At 45.0% G+C, this 18,492-nt stretch overlaps 1 protein-coding gene and 2 pseudogenes across 2 annotated transcripts in view; all 3 read right to left on the bottom strand.

Annotated features, from left to right (window-relative positions):
- The window catches only part of BIN2 (bridging integrator 2), a 33,389-nt gene extending 17,452 nt beyond the window's left edge, over positions 1-15,937 (bottom strand). For both annotated transcript variants that reach the window (XM_030835035.3, XM_030835036.3), the window contains exons 1-2: positions 15,807-15,937; positions 8,737-8,817 (exon numbers count right to left, since the gene is read on the bottom strand). In XM_030835035.3, coding sequence (XP_030690895.1) covers positions 8,737-8,817; positions 15,807-15,887 — 162 coding nt within the window. In that variant the 5' untranslated portion in view covers positions 15,888-15,937. The remainder of the gene's footprint in view (positions 1-8,736; positions 8,818-15,806) is intronic.
- On the bottom strand, positions 6,219-6,786 carry LOC138842832 (protein DBF4 homolog A-like; annotated as a pseudogene).
- On the bottom strand, positions 7,291-7,944 carry LOC132597942 (protein DBF4 homolog A pseudogene; annotated as a pseudogene).
- Positions 15,938-18,492: the final 2,555 nt, after the last annotated feature.

Genomic DNA, 18,492 nt, shown 5'->3' with positions numbered 1-18,492 from the left:
ACCATGAAGATTTGGTCTCCAAAATACATGTTTGAATAACAAAAGCTGTTAAACGATCTTGCATAATTTCTTTTTCTTTTCTTTTTTTTTTGCAGTACGCAGGCCTCTCACTGTTGTGGCCTCTCCTCTCCCGTTGCGGAGCACAGGCTCCGGACACGCAGGCTCAGCGCACGGGCCCAGCTGCTCCGCAGCATGTGGGATCTTCCCGGGCCGGGGCACGAACCCGAGTCCCCTACATCAGCAGGCGGACTCTCAACCACTGCGCCACCAGGGAAGCCCGATCTTGCATAATTTCTACAAATGAAATTCTTAATCTTTTTATCCCACTAGATATTATATGGCCTGAAAAATCAGATCAGTGATCAAGGCTACCACGTATGGTGGTACAGGTTGTATGTACACTGTTCAAAACTAAGGGTACTATTTATACCACAGTCCGTGTTTTAGAATCAAGTCTTTTGGTCAAAGTTCTTCTTTTCTGCTCCTACTGTTTCCTTTGAGAGGAGGGAGAGAGAGAGAAGAGAGAGGAGAGAGGGAGAGAGGGGGGGAGAGAGAGAGAGAGAGAGAGAGAGAGAGAGAGAGAGAGAGAGAGAGAGAGAGAGATGGTGGTGGTGGTAGTGGTAGTAGAGGGTGGGGTGGTGGGATAGCACCTGTGTCATTTTATTCCTTTGACCTGAAATGCCTCCAGGCTGAATAATCCCAGCATCTTTCTTCTCTCCTGACAGATGTGACTCTCACAGTCTTAGCTTTCCACTGGTCTGGGAGTCAAAAACTTGTTTCTACTACCAACTAGCAAGTGATTCCACTTTTCTGGCTTTAATTCCCTCATCTGTAAATACCAAGTAAGACTAGCTCTAAATGTTAATTCTAGCTCTAAATGTTACGATTTTATCACTTCTGCTCTCTAAGTCCTTGCAAAATTCTTGGCAGTACCATAAGGAGTCTGTGTTAGTCCTCCCCATCCCTTATATTGATACAAAGTCCCAGCCCTCAGTTAATGAATCACTCACTCTGGAAGTGTGTCCTAAGCACTCAGGTAGCAGAGCTACCTCCTAAGAGACTGGGGTTCTGAGGATGGAGAAGAAGTGCCTGTCCTGGGGTTCCCAACTTGCTAGAGAAAAATGGACTCAGAATCCCAAACACTCAGCAAAATAAGGGCATGACCAACCCTGAGCAAGTGCTGACAGTTCTTGATCTAATCGAGGTCCAGAAGGGAAAGATGAAGCTCGATTGTTAGATGTGATTTTAAAGGCAATGAACTGGAAGCAGCTGTCACTACCAGAAATAAGAGATTAAAGTGTTGCTTTACGAAAATAATTCTTTCCCATTGGCCAAAAAGTTTGCTCGGGTTTTTCCGTAAGATGTTATGGAAAAATCAACCCAATATGTGTTTTGAGGAAAGGGAAAGGGGGAAGCAAGCAGAGCCCTCAAAGAAAAATTACTTATGGAAATTTGATTAAGAACCTAGGCAAGTGTCAAGGCCTTGAAATCTGACTGGGATGTTTGGAAGTGTTATTTATTTATTAATAAAAAGTTTACCTACAGGTGCTACCTGGTGGCACAGTGGTTAAGAATCCGCCTGCCAATGCAGGGGACATGCGTTCGATCCCTGATCCAGGAAGACCCCACATGCCGCGGAGCAACTAAGCCCGTGCGCCACAACTACTGAGCCTGTGCTCGAGAGCCCGCAAGCCACAACTACTGAACCCGTGTGCCACAACTACTGAAGCCCACGCACCTAGAGCCCACGCACCTAGAGCTCCACAAGAGAAGCCACCGCAGTGAGAAGCCCGCACACCGCAACGAAGAGTAGCCCCCACTCGCCACAACTAGAGAAAACCCGTGTGCAGAAAGGAAGACCCAATGCAGCCAAAAATAAATAAATTGAAAAAAAAAAGTTTACCTACAAACTGGTTGCAGGTGAAAGGTAGGGCACATGACCAACTGGTCCAACTTCTGGAATTCTTCACTTTCAATTTCCTTGACCTTGTCCTTTTTCCTCCTGTTCATCTCAGACACCTAGGTCCAGCTTCAGACCTGACTTTTTTCGCTGTCTTTCTCCTTAAACTGTGAGAGCCTTGAGAATAGGCATGTTGTCTTATTCAAGTTGAAGTCCCGGCATCTAGCACAGTGCCTGGCGTACAGCAGGTACTTATAAAATGTCTGTTAAATAAACTTCCCAAGCATGTTCAAACACCAGTTACTATGTGTATCATTTTCTCAGGAGAAAAGTTTTTCCTTATTCCTAGCCTAACTCCATTTCATTTCTCAAATTATTTCCCTGCCCAAGTGGTGTTTAGTTGGTAGGCTCACATAGGGAATTCTGAGGGGGTTGTCCCATCTAATCCTCTTATTCTCCTTCTTGTTTTTTTTTAAATTTTTATTTTTGGCTGCGTTGGGTCTTTGCTGCTGTGCGCGGGCTTTTCTCCAGTTGCGGTGAGTGCGGGCTTCTCATTGAGGTGGCTTCTCTTGTTGAGGGACGTGGGCTCCAGTAGTTGCGGCACACGGGCTCAGTAGTTGTGGCCTGTGGGCTCTAGAGCGCAGGCTCAGTAGTTGTGGAGCACAGGCTTAGTGGCTCCACGGCATGAGGGATCTTCCCGGACCAGGGCTCGAACCCATGTCCCCTGCATTGGCAGGCGAATTCTTTTTTTTTTTTTTTTTTTTTTTGCGGTACACGGGCCTCCCACTGCTGTGGCCTCTCCCACCGCGGAGCACAGGCTCCGGACGCGCAGGCCCAGCGGCCACGGCTCACGGGCCCAGCCGCTCCGCGGCATGTAGGATCTTCCTGGACCGGGGCACGAACCCGCGTCCCCTGCATCGGCAGGCGGACTCTCAACCACTGCGTCACCAGGGAAGCCCCCTCTTCTTGATGGCCCTTCCTTCATCTCCTACCCTTTCTACCCACACATCTGCCGTTGTAGGTCTATCCTATAAGGTAGAGAAAGGACTGAGGGACAGAATGGGCCAAGCGTCAGAAACCTTTCAAAGCAGGTGTCAACTTACTGATTCCTATCCTGGAGTTGGAAGTAGAACAGTAACTGGAGTTGTGAAGAGGCCCAGGGTGGCCTCCTTGTGAGGTAGAGGGGAAAAAGCACAGGGTTTAAGTTAGAATCCTAGCTCTGCAACTCTTATGGTATATTACCTTGATTATATTACTTCCCTCTCAATCAGATCCTATTTCCCTTTGATGGAGTTAGACTAGATCAGCGGTTGTTGCCAAATGCTGTTCTCAGACTAGCTGCTACATAATAAACATAGAAAGCTTAATGTAAAACACAGATTCTCTGGTTAATGATCACCTATGGTTAATACCACACAAAAAAGGAGATGACCAGATATTATGTGCCTCCAGATGGAAGACTATAATACCTATAATAACAAGTATTCTTGCCTCCAAAACAAGCAAAAACAAAAATCTGAATCTCATCAAGCCTCTAAATCTGTTAATTTACAGAAAATACGAGACAGAGTAACATGTTAAACAATACCATGGAGATGCAACCAGCAAAATTTAGAGACTGCAGGAAACTGCAGGAAAACAGCCCAGTAACATCAATAAATAAACTGCAAAAAGGAGGGATTAGAAACCTACAGATGAAGAGATTTATTAAACATGGCAACAAATTGCTGATTTAAACAAATTGTTAAAAAAATGACACAATTAGAGGAGTGTGAACACTGAATATTTTATGATATTAAAAAATTATTGCTGATTTTTAAGATATTACTAAAATTTATGTTTTAGCTGGATATTTAATCTGAAATATCTGAAAAGATATTTGTATTAAATTAAGTAAAAACGTCAAGTTACAGGCCTTCCCTGGTGGCGCAGAAGTTGAGAGTCTGCCTGCCGATGCAGGGGACACAGGTTCGTGCCCCGGTCTGGGAAGATCCCACACTCCACGGAGCGGCTGGGCCCGTGAGCCATGGCCGCGGAGCTTGTGCTCCACAACGGGAGAGGCCACAACAGTGAGAGGCCCACGTACCACCAAAAAAAAAAAAAAAAAAAAGTCAAGTTACAAAACCATAAGAATGGAACAGTCTCACTTGTAAACCTATTTATTTGTTGTGGATATATTTAGAGATCATACACATACATAGCAAAGTAATTGTAAGCATAAAAAAACAACAGTAGTTGTAGCATGGGAGGTGTGAAATCATTATTTTTAATTCACTTTTTTCTTGATATACTTTTTTTTGTTTTTGGCCATGCGGCTTGTGGGATTTTAGTTCCCCAACCAGGGACTGAACCCAGGCCCTGGGCTGTGAGAGCACAGCATCCTAACCACTAGATCACCAGGGAATTCCCTCTTGATATACCTTCTGATTTGTTGTAATGATTAAATGTTTCATAGAAAAATATTTTTAGGTGTGATAATGATTTTGTGGTTATAGTTTAAGTCCTTATCTTTAGAGACTGATAATGAAATTTTTATAGATAAAATGATACCTAGAATCTGCTTCGTAATGATCAAGGATGGGGAAAGTGGGTAGAGACATAGATGAAACAAGATTCCCAAGAGTTGATAAATTATTGAAGTTGGGTAATGGGTACCTGTGGATTCATTATACAGGTTTTTCTATCTTAGTATACACATTTGAAATCTTCCATTAAAACAAGTTTAAGATATAGATTCCCAAGCCCTACTACCAGAGATGTTGCATTATTTCTCAAATGATCCTGATACAGTCAACTACTGAATTAGATTATAGCTAATATCCTTTTAATATAATTTTTTAAAAATAAATTTATTTATTTTTTGGCTGCATTGGGTCTTTGTTGCTGCACACGGGCTTTCTCTAGTTGTGGCGAGCAGGGGCTACTCTTTGTTGCATGCACGGGCTTCTCAATGCAGTGTCTTCTCTTATTGCAAAACATGGACCCTAGGCGCACAGGCTTCAGCAGTTGCAGCATGCGGGCTCAGTTGCTGTGTCACACAGGCTCAGTAGTTGTGGCTCGCGGGCTCTAGAAAGCAGCCTCGGTGGTTGTGGCACATGGGCTTAGCTGCTCCGCAGCATGTGGGATCTTCCCGGACCAGGGCTCGAACCCATGTCCCCCACATCAGCAGGTGGATTCTTAACCACTGCACCACCAGGGAAGTCCCTAATATAATTTTAAAGAATTATTTTCCATATAATTCTTACATCATACCGTAAAGAATCTGACTGGTCTTTGGCCCTGGTTTCTGAGAAGTAACTTATAAATCCTTGGCATTTTGTTATTCATGGTGGGCCTCTCAGATCATACCTGTGTCTATGCTAAACAAATGACTCAGGAATGGTGGCTGGTCAGGTGGGAAAGGTGAACCAAGTGATTAGAGGGTTGGGGCTTTCATACAGGTGATATCAGTATGACCTCCAGAAAGGAGGGAAGTTAGAGATTAAGTTCAATCACACGGCCTATGAATGATTCACTATGTAATGAAATCACAATAAAAACTCTAGACACCTGAAGTTCAGGTGAGCTTCCCTGATTGGTAATCCTACATCAACGTGCTGGGAAGGTGACGTGTCTTGAGAACACAGAAGCTTCATGGTTGGGATCCTCCCAGACCTCCCCTTGCGTGTCTCTTCATTTGGCTGGTCCTGATTTGTACCCTTTATAATAAAACTGTGATTAAGTAGAGCACTTTGCTGAGTTCTGAGAGTCATTCTAGTGAATTACGGAAGATGAGTGGTCTGTAGGAACCCCCACATTTGTAGCCAGTTTGTCAAAAGCGCAGGTGGCCTGGGAACTTTGGAGGTTTACAGATGGTGTCTGAAGTGAGGTAGTCTAGTGGCGGACTATGCCCTCAACCTGTGAAATTTGAACTAACTCTGGGTATTTAGTGTCAGAGTTGCGTTGCAACTGGATATTCATTTAAGTTAATAACTAACTCCCTTCTATTATAAAGAGGGGATCCAATTTCCAGGACTCATGTCAGAATTAAATGAGATAAATGGGATGCCTGGCACACAGAGGTGGAAAGTCAATATCCTAAACCTCTGTAATCCACTTCTTTGCCCCCCTTTTTAAAAAATGAGCCACAAGTTTATTCTATAATTTTTCTGTAACAGGTAATGAATTCTGCAGAAAAATGCAAACATCACCTTTATTGTTAATATTTACATTTGGTTCTGTAAACAAACTTGGCAAAAAAAAAATAAGAATTTTTATACAAATTTTAAAAATTTCAAGAATATGATCTTCATCACTTCTGAAAGCTATTTATTTTAAGTCAAAAGCCAGTAAATATACAGGTTGAAAGGGAAGAGAAAAACATTGACAACAGATTATTTGAATTTCCCTCTTCCCAAGTATCTAAAATATCACATATACCACTGTTTTCAGCATAGCCTGTGAAATCTAAAAATTCTGACTTCACTAGTCTGAAATAAGTTCAGTAGAGATTGTAGTGGTGAACTACAGATTGTTTTCTTCTTGCGTAGTAAGAAGTTCAGTTCTCTTCTTATCAAACTCCACATTTGGTTCCAGATTTTATTTTTCTTCCTTATAATATTTTCACTCTCCAGTGGATTTTACCAGAAGGTAAACTACCTGTATTCTTGATGTCACATTCACTAGGTTCCTAGGAGGACTCTGGAATGGAGTCTTTGCCTGAATTGTTAGATGTTCCTGTAAACTGTTTATTGCTAACAGACTAGAATCATGACCAAATACTGAATGAAGGTCCTCTTCCTTCAGATCCTATGCTGGGAAATGCACAGCATCTGACTTTCGTTTTGGTTGAGATGCTCTTATCCATATTGAAATTAGAAATGTATATACATGTCTGTGGCCGACATGGATAGTGATCTACCCTTACTTCTAAGTCATTTTCATGTATAATTAATTTCTGTTCAGAAATGTCAGGAATGCATTCCTGCTCATTTTTATGTGGAGGTAGATGTGTAAAATTTTCTTTTATGTCATTTTCGGCTGGATTTAAAATGGAACATTTATTAGATGTTGTCTCATCAAGCCCTCTCAATTCACTGGAAAAGTAGGGAATATGTTCTGAAATAAACACATTTTGTTCGGGTTCCTGGGTTTCTTTATACAGGAAACTCTGCTCAATCACTTGTACGTTATTTTCCCTGAAGTCTGAGATGTATGTTGCGATTCTAGCTTTTCTTTATATTCAGGCTTTTTCAGGACAGTTGCAGTAATAGGAGAAATGGATCTAATACTGTATTTTATTCTTTCAGGCATGTCCCTTTCATATTCCACAAAATCAAAAACTAACTTAGATACAATACCATCAACAACTTGATAGTGATTACTCTGTGCAAAGTTTCTGTGCTGCTCACTTAGAATATGTGGCTCATATCTTCTACCTTTACAAAAGGCTTTTTGAGTCTACTTGTTCTTGCTTTTTGTGGACCAATACCTATTCTTTTCCCCACATCGTTTACAGAAGTGCTTGATTTCTTGAGTAAATACTTTCTTTTATTCAATGTAGCATCTAATGTCATCAATACGAAGAATTTTTACTCCCCATGACAAGGCATTTGATAATATACTATTTGAAGGAAAAAAATCATGGTCATTTCTAGCTTTTTCGACCACTAATTTTCCTCTGATCAAACACACTGAATCTGGAGACTCAAATGAACTTCCATCATGGCTAGAATAAGGTGAAGTGGTTTCTGCACTATACGCAAATTCAGGGCTTGGTACACGAGAAATTTGTCCTTTTTATTTGAAATAAGATAACTGATATCTTTACTGAGAAATTCTTGAACTCGCCGTCCCAGATCCTTAATGTCCTTTGGCAGTTTTTCAGATACAGTGACAGAAGGTAAGTCAATGTAAAATACTTTTCCCCAAAGTGGCTTACTTTTGGATTTTTCTGGTTTGTTATCAGTTTTCAGAGTTTAAAGATGGTTATTTTTTTCATTTTTGACATGAACTCCACCCTGGAAATGTCCTTTGCTGTAGATCCTCATGGCTCCGTAGTTCATGGCAGCCACCTGGCATTCATATGCTGGGTCTGGAGAGGGTGTCACGTCCAGCAGCTCTGGAAACACGGCTCTCCAAGGCCCGCTGACTGGCCAGCTGCCTCTCCCCTTTTGCAGGCCACCAACTGTTGTCCACTTCTTTTTTTTTTAATGTTACTATATATGAGTTATATATTTTTTCTTGTTCCAATTGCATGTGTACTACAGAATTTTCAGAGTTGGCTGCAGTGACCTGTTATCCACTTCTTAAAGTAAGTTTTCTACATAAAATTACCCATAACGTCCAGTGAAGACAGAAGGAACAGTGAGAACAGGAGGTTTGGGTGAGAATGACAGGTAAAAGATGGAGATATTGTTTTAGAATAAATGGCTTTGGTGAGGTAGATGCAGTGGACAAAGAGGCAACAAAACATGGGGCCACTGAGATGAGAAGACCCTTAGGGTGGGAGAGAGGCAGCCTAGGGAAGACAGTAAGCCAGAAACTAAGGTGACAGGGACTTGTTTTGATTTTGTCTAAGGACCTGGTGATGTCACTGTACCCTGGGGGAACCACCAAGAGAAAAGAAGAACACTCGTCTGTCCCCCTAAACCCAGAGTGAGCAGGAACAGGAAAGGTAATTTTCTGTGGTTCCCAGGAGAAGGATAAGCAGCAGGTCACCCTGTGGCCCTTACTCCTGGGGGGAGGATGGGTTACTAGGGATGCTTGCTGATTTGCAGAACCTGCTGTTCTTCTGCCAATCGGCCCTCATATCTTCTTTCTTCCTCCAAGCTTCCCTTTCCCACCCTCCAGATTACCTGTTGTTGGTAGAAGTTATTGGCATTTTGTTCAAACCGTTCATCTTTGGTTTCCACAGTTTTCCCCAACTTCTGCAGTACCTGGGGATATAAATCAGAGAGGTCCACACTGTTATACTCAAGTCTCTCTTAACTGTTGGCCTCATTTGACCCTGGCTTCTCTCAGAGTCTCAGGTGCAACTTAAGGGAGGTACTCATATCAGCCCAACAGAATTAGAAATATAGCATGTTGCTGAAAAATCAATCATGTTTTATGGTTCTTCTCAAATTGGGGTACTCCTGGGGATATGCAGTAGTGTACTAGGGGGTATATATAAAGACCAGAATAAATAAGGTATATGTTCCTGGAATGAAATTGTTATTTACAGTGGTTTTCGGCATGGGGGAGAGTATTATATTAAAACAAGAATTAATTAGAAGAATGTAAAATGTGCATGGCTTTTAAAGATAAAACATGAGGCTTGAAGACATTTTTTTACTTGAGAGACCCTCTTCCAGCCATAGCAGCAGATTCCTTTAGATAGATGAGGTCAGAGAGGCGAGCAGGAGACTCTCTTCTTCTGAAGGCCCTTGTGGAAAACTTTGAGAAGCCCTGATATAATGCATTTGAAACTCAGCTAGAAGTGAGGGCTGTCCATATTGATCTCCTCTCCCCTGGGACCGGGAGAGCCAACCATCATACTGATCTGAGTGCTCATGCAAAAGACATGGAAATGAGAAAGGCACAGCTCCTGTTCTCATAGGGGACACTCACTTCTAACAAGGAAGACCCTGACTCTTGTATCTGTAACCCCATTTTGGAAGGAGGCACCACCATCCCCCAGACCCAAGTCAGAATCAGGAGCTGCCCTCAACTACTTCTCTCACTTCCTTCATGGAATCCCTCACCATCTGGAAACCATCCCATGATTTCCCGTCTCACTGCCACAGCTTTAGTCCAGGCCTTCACTGTTTTCCACCTGGCCTGGTCTATCATGCTGCTGCTTAAAGCCTTCTGATGATTCTCCATTCATCTGCTCAACAGATTTTTATTAAATGCCCAATATGGGACTTCCCTGGTGGCACAGGGGTTAAGAATCCACCTGCCAACGCAGGGGACACGGGTTTGATCCCTGGTCCGGGAAGATCCCACATGTCGCAGAGCAACTAAAGCCCGCGCACCCTAGAGCCCATGCTCCGCAACAAGAGAAGCCACCGCAATGAGAATCCTGCACGCTGCGATGAAGAGTAGCCCCCGCTCGCCGCAACTAGGGAAAGCCCATGCGTAGCAACGAAGACTCAACGCAGCCAAAAAAAAGTATCTACAAGTTATAGTTCTAACTCTAGCATACATATGGGTCTCAATGATCTGACCCTTCATTGAGCCTCAGCTCTCAGCATTCCTTCTTCCTACCAGTCTCTCTCTCTCACACTTCTTTAGTTTTCTAATAAGCCATACTGTTGCTTGCTGTAGATGCTGTTATTTACAGTGGTTTTCAGCATGGGGGAGAGTAGTATATTAAATAAACCCATAACCCAATGCCCTCTTTCCAGAATGCTCTTCCTCACCGTATCGTCAGCCAACTATCTAAAAAGACCTAATTCATACTCTATATCCTTTGTGACACTTAATCACATCTACTTTATCCCATTAATCAAGCTAAATGGCTCCCTCCTAAGCAGTTACAACTTCTGTACCTGTATACACTTTTGTTACTGGTTTTTGTTTTTGTTTTTTTGTTTCTTTTGGCCATGTTGCACTGCTTGCTGTGTATTTTAGTTCCCCAACCAGGGACTGAACTCGGGCCCCAACAGTGAAAGCGCTGAGTCCTAACCACTGGACCACCAGAGAATTCCCCTATTACTATTTTATTATTTGCATTTATCTATGTCTCCTTCTAAACTGTGAGCTCCTTGAGGATTGGGCACTGGCCTTATCTGTATTTCTCAGTATCCAGCAAATAGATACTTAATACTTACAACAGGAAGCAGAGTGAGACTGATACAGGAGGGAACCAATGGACTGGGCCTTGAATTAAGATTTTGCTAGGGACTTACCCGGTGGTGCAGTGGATAAGACTGCGCTCCCAATGCAGGGGGCCAGGGTTCGATCCCTGTTCAGGGAACTAGATCCCACATGCATGCCGCAACTAAGAGTTTGCATGCCACAACTAAGGAACCTGTGTGCCACAACTAAGGGGCCTGCAATGCTGCAACTAAGGAGCAGGCAAGCCGCAACCAAGGAGCCCGTCTGCTGCAACTAAGAGCTGGTGCAACCAAATAAATAAATAAATATTAAAAAAAAAAGATTTTGCTAGACTGAAATAAAGTAAAAAGGGTGAGGATAGAAAGAGGATTTCAGGCAAAGATAACATCAGCAAAGTCACAGGAGTATGCAAATTCATGGCAGTTTCATGAGATGGTTCAGCATGACTGGTTTAGGGTGTGTTATGGGGAGTGATGGGTAAGGAAACTAGAAAGGGAGATTGGAGTCTCATTGCGAAGGGCTCTGAATCTTATGGAAGAGCGCCCAGGTCTTGGGCGTGAGACCGGCTCTATGTAGACTCTGACTAAGGTGTCTCCATTCTTAATCCTGGAGCTAACATCTCTCACTTCTGGAGCTCTCTCTATGGTGGTTAAGCTCAAGGTTACTGGAGTGAGACAGATATATGGCTTTTCCACTTACTGGCTATAAGCCTTTGGGCAAATCACTTCAACTCTAGAGCCTCAGTTTACAGAACTCCCTTTCCCCCACTAAGATAATAATATCTCCTGGAGTTGTTGGGAGAATTAAATGATATTATACACATAAATTGCTTTCACAGTGCTGCCCTATGGTGAGCACTTAATACAAATATTATCATTGTGTCTAGTTCCACTCCCTTCCCTATAAATACCTGTCTTTATTTCCTTTTCAGTTTAGCCGTATGTGTTTGTCTGTGTCTCTCTACTCCACCTCACTTGACAGCCGGCCCTGGGTGTGCAGAGTCGCTCATCTTCCCAGGCTCCACCCTCTGCCCCCAACCAAACACTGTCCTCTACCAGAAAGTTGCAACACCACCTTGTTTAGTGGTAATGGCAGCTCTCACTTCCTTCCTGCCACCCCTCCCTTCCTTTGACTGGGGCTTGGTTCTTCTGCTGGGGGTGCGGGGAGGGGTGCTGAAAGGAGAGAGGTGTCAATTCAGTCTAGAGTCAATGTGGCACACCCTGGAGCAGACCAATATCCCCAAACCCCAAAAGGCTCAAGGCAAAAAGGCTTGGAGGGTGTGGGAGTGTGTGTGTTGAGGGAACACTCCCACCTTCAACTCTGAAACTGAAAAGATGAGTATGATCACCCTGAAAACATAACCCAATGCCCTGGGCCCAAAGTATTTGTTGCCTTAAGCAAGAGGGCCATGTGTCAGGGCACCTACACTATGTTGTAGATGTTCCTCCTCAACTAGAGTTCCTTGAGGAAGGAGGATGTAGGGATGCTCTACAGATGTCTGTTGAAAGACTTAATAATTCTACCTTTGGATTATTTACTAATGAAAGCTCATATAATGCCAATCCTTAAAGTCCTGCACTGAGAATTTCACCCCAGTTTGCCTGGCCTAGCAGATGAGAAGTTAGAATACAGATTATTTAAAGAGAAAGAGCAGGGACAAGAGAGAAAGTAAATGTGGCAAAATGTTAACACTTGGTGAAACAGGTGAAGAATATTCCAGTGTTCATTGACCTATTTTAATTTTTGTGTAGGTTGGGGTGGAAGTATAGAGCTTAAAAAAGAAATCACTGCAGACATGTTTTATATTTTAGTTAATTCTGTCAATTGGAGTAATTTGAAGAGGGGTTGGATATTAGACATTATGGAATTTTGTTAGAAAATTTTTTCTTAGATGTGATAATACTGTAGTTATGTAAAAAACCCTTATTTTCAAGATATATTCTAAAGTAGGCTCTCCTTAATATGGCCCTAATATATTTTCCAGCCTTTTCTCCCACCACTCCCTGAGCTCCAGCTCAGCTGCATTTTTCCCTATTCCGCCTAAAAGGATTTCCAGATTCCACACCTTGCTCATGCTGGCATTCCCCAGCTGGACTGCTCTCTCACCACTTGCCTGAGGAACTACTAATCAGCCATAATTCCTATCTCAAATTCAGCCTTCACTACAAAACCTTCCTCTATTCTCAATTCTTCTGCCCTCTCAATTTCCCACAGACAAGCAGATCTCTCAGGTCACTTATTTTACTTTAAACAAACAAACAAACAACAACAAAGAAAACCCCAACTAGACTGTAAGCTTCTAGCAGGCAAGAATGCCTCTTGCTTATCTCTAAATTCCCTCCCGGGGTCCAGCCCAGTATCTCGGACAGAGGAGTTTTTCTGTAAATATTGCTGATTGAACCCTCTGGGATACAAGCTGAGTAAAAGTCAACAGATGAAAAGACCAACAAAGGAGTGGTAAACAATGAATGCCCTTTCTTGGGGGAGATCTGAGAAGTCTGCCACAGAGAAATCACAAACAGATGGTGAAAGTATTAGTTTGAAACGTGAAGATGTATCATACTGTAAAAACACAATAAAGCCAGACTCCTGTTGAGTCTGAGTAGGAACTGGAAAATAAAACAAGAATGCTTCATCTCCACTGTGTTTAACAGTCCCCAGACCTTCACTCCTAGGTTTGCTCCTTCGAGATCAGCAGGAAGTGGGCAGGCACAGGAGGAAGTGGGGAGACACAGATGTTAGAGTGGTTTTTCAGGAAACTTGTAAAGAGAGCAGCCTGCGATTGGGATCCTAAGGCAGGACACCTGAGTTTCAGTGATAATTCTGCCACTTGCCAATCTCTTTTGAGACTCATTTCCTCATTTCTAAAGTGGGGATACTAATAGCATGCTTAAAGAGTTGAAAAGATGAAGTGAGATCATATCACAAGAATGTGGGCTCCATAAAGGGAGATATCACGTCCTTCTTATATTCCTGTGCTTTGTCCATAGCAGGCACTTGATATTTGACACATTAGTTGTTACATATTACTCAGATGATTACAGTCAACTGCCTATAGTAAAACTGCAGTGTCCCAGTGAGTCCTTTCTTTTGACGATAACATTCTCCCTCTTTATCTTGCCTTCAATAACTTCCCAAGACTCAAAAACTCTGGCAGGCTTAGCTGAGCTCTTTCTCCCAAACCTAGGCCATTCCCATTCTATCCAGGCAACATCCACTACCCCTAGGGTGCCAGCGGTACAGCTCGAAGTTCAATGTCTGCCTTTGTGTCTAAGTCTGGGTTCAGAGTATCTCTTTGTTTTCTGCAACAACCTGGGAGTTCCTCAGGGCAGATTTGAGTTTGCTCCTCTCTCTGCCTTCTCAGGGTTCAGACTAGGAAGAAAGAACAGGGTGTACCTGGGCAGCTGGTTCTCTTTTTGGGAAATACTTGACTCTGAGGTTTGAGGCGCCCTCTCCCCTTCTCACTTTGGTGTCCTCACCAAACTGAGTTTCCAAATCACTGAACATCAATTCTCATTTTACAGAGGCAGAATCTGAAGCTCAGAGCAGGGATGTTATTTACCTGAGGCTTCGGAGCCCATGCTAAAAAAGGAAAGAAATCTTAAAGCAAGGGCGTAGTGTTGATAGGCTAGATGAGGACAGGTGAAAGCGTGAGGTAAAATCAATTGCTGTGTCTTTTAAACATAACTATTATCCACGAGTTTTTGGTCTTCGGCGATTTCTTTTTGTTTTTCCAACCCATAGAGTAGCTGGCCTTCTCTTCTCTAGTACCTCCTTTTCCTCCACAAACCACTTCTAACTACACCTTCCCACAGGCTCTGATCACTATCAGATTTGTAACTAGACAGCCTTTGGAGAGACTGAAACCATGATCAAGGTGAAGTTAGGGTAAAGTAACAAAGTCTAGCCACACAAAAATCTTTTCCTTTTCCTCTGCTCTTTCACATGACCCCAGCTTCCTCAGACAAAGACCGGGGGAAAAAACACACACATTCCCCCTACCCTTCCACTGTGAGTCTCTTAAACATAGGCACTACATCTATATTCCATCAATTCTCTGTTGATAATCCCACTTGGGAGAGCTGGCTGCCTTTAATCCTTCCCAGCACTCAAGCTAGTGCTCCTCTTTTGGAAGATGATACAAATATTTAAATTCTTAAGCATATGGTGTTCATTCAAATGCTTCTAAGACCACAAAGTCTTAGAAAACCAAAATTCTCTCCCAGGTCCTTATCGCTCTCTCCCTCTGGTTTTTCTTCTAGCCTATTCATTTACCCCTACCATCTCACCTACCAGAGTGTTGGTGGGTGGAGAGCAGGGGTTCAGGCTAGAAGCAAAGAAAATACTCTGAACGGGTAGAAACAGTAATGCCACTGAAGTGTGTGGAGCAGCGTCCACACCGTCTCTGTAGGTGGGCAAGTTATAGACGGACGTACAGACAGCCTACCTAGATGGAGCAGGGCCACCCACCGCTACCCGAGGATACAATGCAAAAAGAAGTGCTCTTTCCCCACCCTGAACAGGGTACTCTCCAACGCCAAAGCGAGGCCCAGGAAGCAGATACGGGCTTCTGCTTGCATCAGCTTAAGCAACACCCCACGGCCAGGCCGGGTCAGGTACAGAGCGAATTGGGCAGAATTCCTCTAGTCCTCCTGGCCTCCCGGTCCCAGCTAACGGGTGATGCTCGCTGGCAGGCCAGCTGGTCAGTACTGTCTTATGACTCTGGGAAATGACCCTCTTTGAACCTTCAATTTCATCATCTGTAAAAAATACCACCTTCGCTGGGTTGCGAGGCCAAAATTTGCTACACAGTAGTCACCAACGTTAGTTCCTTTCTTTCCCCTTTTCTGGGTCAGCTTGGGCGTTGTTTAAGGTTCCTGAGAGAGGCCGTGGGAAGCGTCTCCCAGCTTCCCCCATCCCTGCCCAAGACCAGGCAAGGCTCTGCTTTCTCTCAAATCTGCCTGTTTCAATGGAAACCCAGTCCCCGCTCGCGTTTCCCGAGGTCAATCGGATACCCCTGAGGGCGGCCCAGCCTCCCGGCCCCGAGCGCCCTGCACGCCCTGGTCGCCCCGTGGAGCCTCGGCCTCGGCTCCCGGCTGCCTACCTTCTCCTGGGCTCTGCTGAACTTCTTCTGCACCTGCTTGGCGAAGAGGCCGGCGGCGCCGCTCGCCCTGCCCTCGGCCATCCTGCCAGCTCCCCAGGGGCAGCAGGCCCTGGCCCGGAGCCCTGTGGTTTTCTCTGGGCCCCTGAGGAGGAAGCGAGGTTCCCGGCATGCCTCGCATCCGGTCGGGCGGGCGGGCCTCGCGGCGCACACCCCGCCCCGCCGCCGCCGCCGCCTCGGGCTCACCCTGGGCTGCCCGAGGCTGCCTGAGGCCCAGGGCGCCCGGCCCTCACGGAGACCCTTGCAAGGCCCACTCGAGGCCCAGCCGGTGGCGCCCCGGGGCCCTACCCCGAAGCCCGTCCGGCTCCCGGGTGCGGCCCGGGGAGGGGCCAATGGGGCACCTGTGGGGCTCAGGCGGGGGCTGGGCCTGCGCCTGTTCCCAGGAGGCGGGAAAGGCGGGCCTGCCCTCAGGCGGCGCTCCAAACCCTCCGGCCCTGAGGTAGAGGAACACCAGCCCCGTTGAAGAGTTTGCAAACGTGCGCCAAGACTCAGTGTTCCCCGAGAGCTAAATTAGCTGTAACCGATTAGCGGCAGTGTGTGTGTGTGGGGGATAACTGAAACAAGGGGGTAGAAAATACTGCGATTTCCACTCAGCAAGAGGGTTGTATAAGGGACTTCTCTGGTGGCGCAGTGGTTGAGAGTCCGCCTGCCAAAGCAGGGAACACGGGTTCGAGCCCGTGTTTGAGCCCTGGACCGGGAAGATCCCACATGCTGCGGAGCAACTAAACCCGTGCGCCACAACTACTGAGCCTGCTCTCTAGAGCTGGTGAGCCACAACTACTGAGCCCCATGTGCCACAACTACTGAAGCCCGTGCGCCACAGCAAGAGAAGGCACCGCAAGGAGAAGCCCATGCACCGCAAGGAAGAGTAGACCCCGCTCAATGCTCTAGAGAAAGCCTGAGCGCAGCAGTGAAGACCCAACACAGCCAAAAATAAATAAATAAATAAAAAGAATGTTGTATGGGAAAACGGGTTTGACTTACATGGGTGTGTGTACTGGGTCACCAAGTAAAGTTTCTTACTCCGGGGTGCAGTTTTTAAAGATGGAAACCCTCTACCAGAGAGGAGGTTGGCGCTGTCAACTGAAAAAAAAAAAAAAAAAAAAAAAAGCACAATCTAAAAGTTGAGAATTACGTTTTATTTGGCGGACAAAACCGAGGACTTAAGCGTGGGACACGGTCTCTCAAGTAGCTCTGAGAGACTGCCGGGAAGAGGTAAGGGAGGAGCCAGGGTATATAGGAGTTCTTGCAACAAAGACCAGGTTGTCAGAACATCAAAAGATTATGGTTAATTAAAGAAAACCAGATATCTCAAGTTAAGGAATTTGGCACTTTTCTATTTGTGGGAAGATGCAAGAGTCTGGGCTCACTGAAATCACTCCTTTGATATGCACCTCAGCTATCTGGGGCCAGTACGCTGTGTTTTCTCATCCTGAGTCTCCTCAGGGTAAACTGTTGGGGCTGGGGTGGCTTCAGTGGCTGATGGCTTGATGGTCAGCATCCTGTTTCTATCCTGAGTTCCCTCAGGGCTCACCACTGGGGGAGGGGGTGCGGTAGTGTGATGGCTTGATGGCTGCAACATCCTTTGTTTACTGATACGGCAGGCAACATTCTTTCACTCGCAGCTCTAAACCTAGATCTGGTAGGGGTAGGCTGAGCAAAGGGGACAGAACTCCACATCTGGACCTGAAAGGGAGGAACAACTGAGCTAGAAGTAGAAACAAGGATGCTTAGGAAAGGAGAGGACCTTTATTGAAAAAAGGCTGAGGATGAAGGTATGGAAGCCTGTGCTGGGGGTGGGGAGCAGATTTTTCTAGCTGGAGGAACTAGTACAGTGTACTAGATGGAGAGAGGATATCAATTGTGTAACTTGGGATGGGACTGCTCAGATTATAACAGTTTCTTCTCTAGGTAGTAGGTCTCCAAATGAGTTACTCCCTGGGACTTCCCTGGTGGCACAGTGGTTAAGAATCCCACTGCCAACGCAGGGGACGGGTTCGAGCCCTGATCCGGGAAGATCCCACGTGCCGCGGAGCAACTAAGCCCATACGCCACAACCACTGAGCCCATGCCACAACTACTGAAGCCCACACGCCACAACAAGAGAAGCCACCGCAATGAGAAGCCTGCGCGCCGCAACGAAGAGTAGCCCCTGCTCGCTGCAACTAGAGAAAGCCTGCACGCAGCAACGAAGACCCAAAGCAGCCAAAAATAAATAAATTAATTAATTAAAATAAAACTCAACTTAATTTCTAATGCAGAGAGGACCACATTTTAAAAAAAAAAAAAGAAAGAAAAGAAAAGAAAGTAACTCCCTGACATGTTTGAGGGGATAGCTGGGAATTAGGACTCTGGGTTTGGAGGAGCTGCTCACTCAAGGATTTTATAGTACAAGTAAAATGCCCCGAAAGAAAGGAAGAGGGACAAAATACACTTCCTAAGGACTGGCGAGGGAAGCTGGAGGTCTGAGACAAAATTGGAGGGCCTTCTCTGCTATTGTTTTTCAGGTCATTCCCCCAAAAAGGCATATTGCACTCAGGGTCAACCATGTGACAGGCATTGCTGAGTGTTGGAGAAGCCAAGAATAAATTTTAAAAATGTGATCCCTGGGCTTTCCTGGTGGCGCAGT

Source organism: Globicephala melas, chromosome 10 (assembly GCF_963455315.2).
Source record: "Globicephala melas chromosome 10, mGloMel1.2, whole genome shotgun sequence".
Taxonomy (NCBI): Eukaryota; Metazoa; Chordata; class Mammalia; order Artiodactyla; family Delphinidae; genus Globicephala; species Globicephala melas.
This window is presented reverse-complemented; position numbering and strand designations above follow the sequence as displayed.